This window comes from Ostrea edulis, chromosome 2 (genome assembly GCF_947568905.1).
Source record: "Ostrea edulis chromosome 2, xbOstEdul1.1, whole genome shotgun sequence".
In the NCBI taxonomy this organism is placed as follows: Eukaryota; Metazoa; Mollusca; class Bivalvia; order Ostreida; family Ostreidae; genus Ostrea; species Ostrea edulis.
This window is the reverse complement of record NC_079165.1, coordinates 56,409,712-56,418,400: the sequence shown is the minus strand read 5'-3', so window position 1 is coordinate 56,418,400 and position 8,689 is coordinate 56,409,712. Positions and strand designations below refer to the sequence as shown.

At 34.5% G+C, this 8,689-nt stretch overlaps 1 protein-coding gene across 1 annotated transcript; it reads left to right on the top strand.

Annotated features, from left to right (window-relative positions):
• On the top strand, positions 1 to 7,184 carry LOC125681262 (cilia- and flagella-associated protein 97-like). Its single transcript, XM_048921280.2, has 2 exons — positions 1 to 1,104; positions 4,528 to 7,184. The coding sequence occupies exons 1-2, from the start codon at positions 91 to 93 to the stop codon at positions 4,882 to 4,884; spliced, it is 1,371 nt and encodes a 456-aa protein (XP_048777237.2). The 5' UTR covers positions 1 to 90; the 3' UTR covers positions 4,885 to 7,184.
• The last annotated feature ends 1,505 nt before the right edge of the window (positions 7,185 to 8,689 follow it).

Here is an 8,689-nt window from a genome sequence, read left to right as displayed (position 1 = left end):
GATTTATGACGTCACAGTGTTGCTATCAAACAACGGTGCGAAAGATGAACAGGTGAAATAACAATATTTAACAAATTACTAATAGTCACTATGGCGTCATTGATCAGAACGAGTGCCGGTGAAAGGGTGGATTTTGATTTCTTTGATACGCCAAGAAATCAAAACAACGATGCAGTGGAATCTTTAGACGAGGACGATAGAATTTACGAAAGGCCCCCTCCTGGGAAGAGCAATGAAAAACATGGCGACATAAGCTTCAGGGCCAGAGAAAAGAAATATTCTAGTTCTGAGTCGAGTGACAGTGTGGTTGATAGTGATATAGATACGGAATCAGAAAAATCTTATAGTTCTGGGGGATCTAGGCCTACATCACAAATGCAGAGGAAAAACAAAAGAAAAAGTCTCGGAAAGAAAGTAGATTCAGACAGTTCCTCTAGTGATTCTAGTGCTTATTCAGATGATTCTTCTGATGAAGAAAGTAGAATAATTGAGGAGGAACGGAAGAAAGCTCAAAAGAAACAGTCAAGGTATAATCGACCTGATGACAAAGCTAAAGAAGCATGGGGACATGGCATTGAAAGGATAGATATTACAAAGAAATCTCCATCCACTGAAGATCTGTCCAGTCAAAAGAAAGACAGCAAGTCAGCTAACGGCAGGTCAGGGTCAGACAGTGAAATGACTGATGTATCTCCTTTGCCATCGCCACGAGATTTTGACAATGGACATGTGCAATATTCTGATCAGGTCAATGATAACTTTGGTGATGTTCAGCTTAAAAGCAAACAACTTGACTTAAGCATATTAATGGAAGCAGTGTCAGAAATTGATAAACAGCAAAGAATTAAGAGTAATAGGAGGGTAATGTTTGAACCTCCAAATCCGCAAAGTGGTGAAAAGTCTAATTTCACATTTGATACTCAAAGAGTGAAGCTTATTGAGAAAGAAAACCAAAGACTTCTGAAAGAAATTATGAGACATATAGGACCAAATCACCCTAGTAAGAAAAAAGGGCCACGTGACCATAAATTAAGCGTACAGCGTGTAACTCCCTCAGCAATTAACAGACAGCGGGAACAAAGGAGAATAGAAGCAGAAAATATGGTAAATATATTACACCCCATAGACAATTAACACGCTACATGTATATTAGATATCATTCCTGTTTAGTGTCTGTAGTTTATGAATTAATTTTCATGTAGACCACTAGACCTATATATTCCCTGTACATATGTTGCACTAATTATGATGTTTCTAGTTTGCCAGAGACTTATTCAAGTATGTTGCAATGTCATGTTAATCATATACACTGAGTGTGATATTAAGTCAAATCTTGTATACATGTTAGATGTATATAGAAATTTAGATATTAAACCGTACTTTACACTTCTGTGCCATAGACTAGAACATGATTTTATTGCATGTACATGTATACATTTCTATGGTAGAGGCCCTTTCAAGAGTTGTCTTTGACAGAAAATATGAAGTTGCTTTTAATTAGAGATTTACACATGATAATGATAATAATAATGATTGGTTTTATATAGTGCTTTTTCCAGCTGCTCAAAGCGCTTTACAATACATTATTACCCCGGCAGACCTTATATCAATCTAGAACTTTCTCAGCTTCCTGGGAAGCATACAGTGCAAGCTGCCGTTAAGTCGCTAGAGCACTAACATTCTAACAATATCTTTCACTGTCTGCAGCCAGGTACCCCTTTTACACTTGGGTGGAGTGAGGAAATTCATGTAAAGTGTCTTTTCCAAGGACACAACGTCGGCTCTGCCACGGCCAGGACTTGAACCCAAGACCTTTATGGTTGAGAGTCTGACAGTCTAACCACTAGGCCACCGACGCCACATGATCAATTCTACTATTTCCTTAATGCAGACCAATATCGCTATGACATCTTTTCTGAAAACAAATTATGTAGATTGATAAAAAAAAATTGACTGTACAATCAATATACTATGAGGATTTTGCACTGCAAACTTAATAATGGAATTAAATTTTGGCTTCAAAGGGATTAAGGAATCTATAGACTCTAGTTTTTAGAATTGATCAGAAATAGTGTGTCTAGATTATAAAATACCAAAGACCTGTGATGCCAACAGCTTGATAAACAGCGAGCACTATTGGCCAGTTGGAAAAAGGTTACTAGTGACCATGTCAAAATAATCTTTAAGAGCATTTCACAATGAAAAACCTGCATTATATTATTTATTCCACATTAATGAGGGTTGTTTGATTACCAACATGAGTAAGGTCGGGGGGGGGGGGGGGGGCTTAACTGATTTATTATGAGATTTTTAAAAATATATTTTCTGTGAAACCTGTAGGAAAAAAAAAGATAAAACATTAAGAGGTAATCAAGCTTAACACAGCTATTGTAATTTAAAAGTATGTTTAATTCATATACTTAAATGCAGAACATGAGTAAAAAGGAAAACATACATGTATACTGTACTTAAGGGATTTAATAAACGAATAGCCTTTCGAGGAGATATATATTTGCTCATATGCTTTGCTTCTTATTCACACAGCAAGAGAAAACATGTGTTGTCATGTCAGAATTACAAAGGTCAATACAAACATATACAAGTAGGTTTCCATTTTACTGGAAAAAATCAATTTTAAGCAATATAAATTCACTGCATCATCGGCACTTTAGGTTTGATCAATGTTTGGATGCTTTATAAAATTTTTAGTCACAGTGAATGAGATTTGTTCATTGAATGCGTAATCTTTATGTGTGCAATTTAAATTAGCTTGGAAACCAGTTTCCCAAGCAATGAATGCAGAATAAATTTGATGAATAGGTCTCAAGCTGTCTGCTTGTAATTTCTAAATCAATAACTCAGCAGACGTGGTAGACAATCATAAGATATATTAATTGCTTGGTAAATAGGAACTACATTTGAATAGTTTGGGTGATTGGAAAAGGTATATCAACCAGTTTATTTACAGAGCTTTTAAAGAACTTTAAAAAGATCAAAACTGTCTTAGGGTTGATTTGGTGTAGGCTCACAAGTATTTACTTTATATAGCAGGTTTATTTCTATTCATATTGTTCATAAATCAATATGTATTGAACATACAGTTTCATGTAAATATTTGTAAGGATGTGTTGTGTAACTGGATTTGGAAGAAATAGCTATATTTTTACACTGTATTGGAAAACACCTCTTTACAGTATGAACACAACATGCATTATATTGATTAACAGCACTGGGTTCATATTCTTGAATTTGTATCATTCAAAAGCGTTGACATGATTTCCAACAATGGTATTTGATGTATTTATTCTGTTCCCATAGTGATTCCATAGTAACTGATCTCTGATGCAGTACACCTCTGGGAAGGAAATTAGTCCCATTACCATTCCATCAATGTCATCACAGGAGTGGTTATTGAAAGAGTAGATCTTTGTAAATATGTAAAACTGCATCAATCTCGGAATGTGTGCTGAACATGTCAGTCGATCAGTATTGATATAGGATATGTGACATCTGAGAGCAGATTGAGTAATAAATTTTAGTATTATATGTACAAGCAAATATTTCTCAATATTTTGATGTTTGATCAGTACAACGGAAGGTTGACACAGACAACTGTAGATTGACACAGACGAAAAAAATAATACAAAAAGTTCAAATACTCGATGTATGCAGTCTTGACAGCTTATTTTAACTAAACACCAGGTAAATAAATACAGGTGACTTTCGCTTGAACTTTGTTCTTTCAAAGTTCTTGATCTCTCAAAGTAATCTCCCCATTCCAATTTTTTTCTCATATAGATATAAACAAATTTACTCTTCTGATCTAAAGAATTAAAATTTAAGTCCTGTTTAAGATATATCTATATCTATAATCCTTTAAAATTTACTCTTGATACCTCAAAGTGCTTTACACAAACCGTCAGTGAATTAGTACTACTTGGACCATACCTAACAGATGACCATAAATGTTAAGAAAACTCGTCCTGACTGCTTGATAGGGCCAAATTATTAATGATTCTTTGCAGGGTATTTCAAAATGGGTTTGTTAGATTGATTGGCTGCAATTATCAATTAACATACTTACATGTAGATACAATGATTATGAGATGTGTCACTAAATTTGAGATATACTATTGCTGCAACAAGTAAATAGAATTTTTCAGTTTCTTTATTCATATTTCAGATGAAATAAACCTTTGATATTAGGTATCTCGCTAAGGGAAAACAAAGTTATCAATATTCAGTTTTACCAGTATTAGCCCCATACAATATAAACAGTGTTGTATCTGGTTGATTTAAAACTTGATACTGGTCGATCAAAGTGCTGGTTCCTGGACTTTGAAAACTTGAATGCGAGATCTCGAGAAGTTTTATTGTGGTCCTGTGAACTTTGAGCTTTCAAAAGTCACCAGTAGTCTTAATCCAGAGAATTATATGCTTTATATAGATTTGATTGAAAGGATGATTTGGCTGTACATTTTCTATTACTGGTTTACCTTTAACAACAACATTCTTTATTTTTTTCAGCAATTTTTACAGCGTTTGCATCACACACGTCCAACCAGAGGCTTGTCACGAACAGAGCAGCTCAAAGACTACAAGCACACATTGCTTCATGGAGTTCCAATTGCAGCCATACATCGCTCACCTGTACCAGACAACACCTATGTGACTGGAAATGCAACTCTAGGATCCACTATAGGAAGCACAGGTCGAAGGTCCAGACCAAGTAGTGCTAAATCTAATGCAAGTACAATCCGATCTCGTCCAGGAAGTGCAAAGTCTATAGCCAGTAGTATTGTCAGTCGTCCATGCAGTGCAAAATCCACAGCAAGATCTGCTGACAATCGCCCTGCCTGGAATGACCGTTTTTCTTACTCTTAAGTCTGAAAACATTAAACATACTTTTATATGGGTTGGTTCACATTACAAAGTTAATCTTGTTTATATCAGGTACATGTAATTGTATTGCATACATGCTGAGATTAATAGAATCCTTCATTAGTACGAGTGTGGGATAGGGAAATTCCACCGAGGGGACAAGATTCGCAGTCTAGGACGAGGCTTTGCCGAGTCCTAGACAGCGAATCTTGTTCCCGAGGTGGAATTTCCCTATCCCACACTAGTAAATAATGAAGGATTATTTTTCTCACATTTTATCTACAGTTTAGTGCACAAATTTAGGAGCTTTAAGAAAATTCTGAATTATCAAAATCCTCATTTGAACTTCGATGCAAAAACTAATTAGATAGGCAGAAAGATCATACCCAAAAATGGTTTACACTGTAAGTGTAAACTAAAAACTCCAAGGTTGTCCAACAGAAAGCTATATACATTAAGATTTAAAGATAACAATGTAAAATATTTTTACTTCACCGTGTAACGTAAATCTTCACCGTGTAACGTAAATCATAGAAAATATATGACGTCACAATCCAATGACGTCGCAGCAGTGTGAGACAGAAAAATCTCACATGGCTGTCTCACATGGGTAAAGTCGATCTCACACTGGTGATAATGTGAGAAAACTTAGTCCATAAAGTTAACTTATTTATTTGGCATGATGTGGGTTAAACTGACTTGAATCAAGCACTAGTAGTAACAGATACTATAGAGCATATCAAAGGAATTTTGATGGAGATTATTGTGAAATTATTGTATATCTAGGACAACATTGAAATCAATAGAATTAATATTTTCAGATTTTTATGATAATAGTGTTGTCCCTAAGGCCCGGGGATTTTCCTTGTCAATATTCAGACTCAAAACTTCGACTTTCAGTAAGTGATACAGAGAATGAAAATGACCCGAAATCTCCTTTTTAATTTTAGATATCACTGTCTACATCAAATCATAGGGATTGGTTTTTACTAGTTCTTCAAACTGGTTAAGTTGATCCCCTTTGAAGTGTTGTAGTAGATTCAGTTACTCTAATTTACAACTGTAATGTGAATGCAATTTGGGCTATAGATTTAAGAAATGAATTTCGTTTTTGAAAATTCATAAGGGCATGAACTGCAATGCTTTATGGCAGCATACTTCATGAAGCGCATTAGCACTTCATGAAAAGTATGCTGGAGTGAAGTGTTGCTGTTCATGCCCTCATGTATTTTCAAAAATGAAATTTATTATATATTTACATTTTCATTTCTTTCAGAATTCCCAGCCATTAAAATAGTCAGACTATATTTATCAAGATTCATACGCGCATTGTTCTCGCTCATGAGGAAATGGCTATCATTTCAATTGGTAAAGATATTAAAGACAAAAACATTGGAAATGTAAATATTGTTGATAAATATAGTTGTGGTTAACTTGATCCAGTGTGAACCAACCTATATCTCAGAGTTTTGATTTGTATTTTATAGCCATCTCTTTCAGAACAAGTCTTTTTCTTTGAACAAAGAGGTGTGGAGTATATGTCAGAATGCTCAGAAACTTTGTTATTTTTGTACAATGTACATATTCATTTTTAAGCTCAACAAAATATTATTGAAGAGGGTGATATATGTATTGCATTTACTGGTAGTCCCATATAGCTGTTTGAATCACTCTTGGCATTGTTTTGGACATTTTTGACAAGTTGTCCTTCATTGCAAGTTATTCGCTGTTACTAGAATTGTTAAAGCTCTGTGTTTTGTAGGTTGAATTTTCCTTTCATCATGTTAAAATTTCCATGGCTAGCATTTCAGAATAATTTTAGAAAATTATCATATAAACTTGTTTGAAGAAATTGTTTTGTTTTCAGGGCCTGATACTCAGTGTCGTGTATTTTAAGTTGTGTACATACTTATTAGAATTTTATGATTTTTAGCTTTAGGAAAAATGAAAATATTTTAAAAGTAGAACATTGCAATTTGATCATCTTCACAAATTTACAAATTAGACATTTCTCATCTATTGTACATGTAGTGAAGTTTGAAAAATCCATGTTGTTTCTCATACATTTGATAGTTTTCACTCTTATTGTTTTACCATGTTCAGATCTATGATCTATGGTTGTTGGACTTGTATTTTGATAAATAGTTAACCACGGTATGGGACTTAACACTGTAAATAATTGTCGGAGTGACCAGAGCTTACTTATGGAGAGGTTTTCATAGAATAACTCATTGTTTGTCAACCTTAGCAAATGTTTTCCTTGTAAAAAAAATAACAAAAAAATAAAGAAAATACAGATTCCAGTTTGTTTCAAATGTTTATTTCCATGTATTTGCTCAGATCAGCCTTCTATATACCTTTCTAGCTGACTAGAGTATGGAAAAAAGCAAATTTATATACTGGTACATATGCAACATGTTGATCATTATACTTGTACTTGTATGGGAATTCAGTCCTTGTTCGTTTACCAGGACACTAGCTATTGAATGAGATATTTTGCTTGTTATTTGTTGCCCAAACAAATATGATTCAGTTATCAAGATTCTTCTTTATGTACCTGGGTATAATTTTGCTAGGAACCATTGTCTGAATTAACAAGGCTTGACTGTATATGATATGTGTATACCCTAATTTTGCAACATATGAGGGATATATTGTATGCATGTTAGTAGCGCAATGTTAAAAGCAGAACTGTATCTATCTGTGAGAAATATTGTATTAACCAAAAAAGTCGTGATCCATCTGTTGTATAAAACTTCTCAATTTACAGTGCAACTTTGATAATTGAGGGGCTCAAAGTTTTACTCAGTATTTTGTAGGAAAATTCTTTGAAATATTCTTCTTTTAAGAACTACACAATCACAATATATCAAACTAACATGCAAACATTCTGCCGCAGTGTAAATTTAAGTTTGTTCACACCATGACCACAGAGGTTAGAATGGAACTTCAATAGAGGTTCAGAAGTTTACAAATGGATATACTGTAATGGGCAATTCTTCAAAAATCTAAAGAGCCAAAGGCATACAATTTTTACAGTCATAACCGTCAAGTTGATGATGCAAGGGCCAGAACCCGGTAAAACCCACATATGGGGGTTCACATTAATGCTTTAAGACATATTGGAATAATGATTTTTTTTTTTTATTTCTCAAGCACACCCAGAGTAAAATTTTAAGAAATGAAAGAAAAAGTGAGCAAGCTCACATACCCCACGCTCCAACATTGCCTTACAATGCTTCACATAATGAATGGTAATCTATGCATGGTTTGATGGGCAATCAGACAAAAATCATAATGAAATAGCATACATACTGAACTGTAAGTTCAAAAGGGGCATAACTTTCAGAAATATTAATGAATCAGAATTTCCTGGGAATATGCCACAGGCACTTGTTTCATACATGGGTCACTCCCTCCTTAAGGATTAAGTATTTAACAAGTGCCTGTGGAATATGCATATCACAGGACAGATGGGCTCGAAATTCTAAGTTCAAAGGGGCATACCCCCAGAAATATTAATCAGAAATTAATTTCCTGGGGAAAAGCACATCTACACAGTTTGTCCTTATTAACTACAAAGTTTCACGAAATTCTGTTGAGCTGTCTCGGAGGAGTTGTACTGAAAACAACAGGGTTGACGGGCTCGAAAAGGGGAATAACTCCCAGAAAAATTGATGAATCAGAATTTCCTGGGAATTATATGCACATCTACACACTGACAGTATTTCTTTATTGAGTACAAATTTGCAGGAAATTCTGTTGAGCGGTCTTGGAGGCGTTGCGCTGACAAGAAACGGACTGACCG

Bases quoted from the DNA above. Each gene is read 5' to 3' on its own strand.
- LOC125681262 (XM_048921280.2), top strand. From the start codon at position 91: ATGGCGTCATTGATCAGAACGAGTGCCGGTGAAAGGGTGGATTTTGAT. The intron at 1,105-4,527 runs GTAAATATATTA...TATTTTTTTCAG, and splicing joins GAATAGAAGCAGAAAATATG to CAATTTTTACAGCGTTTGCA.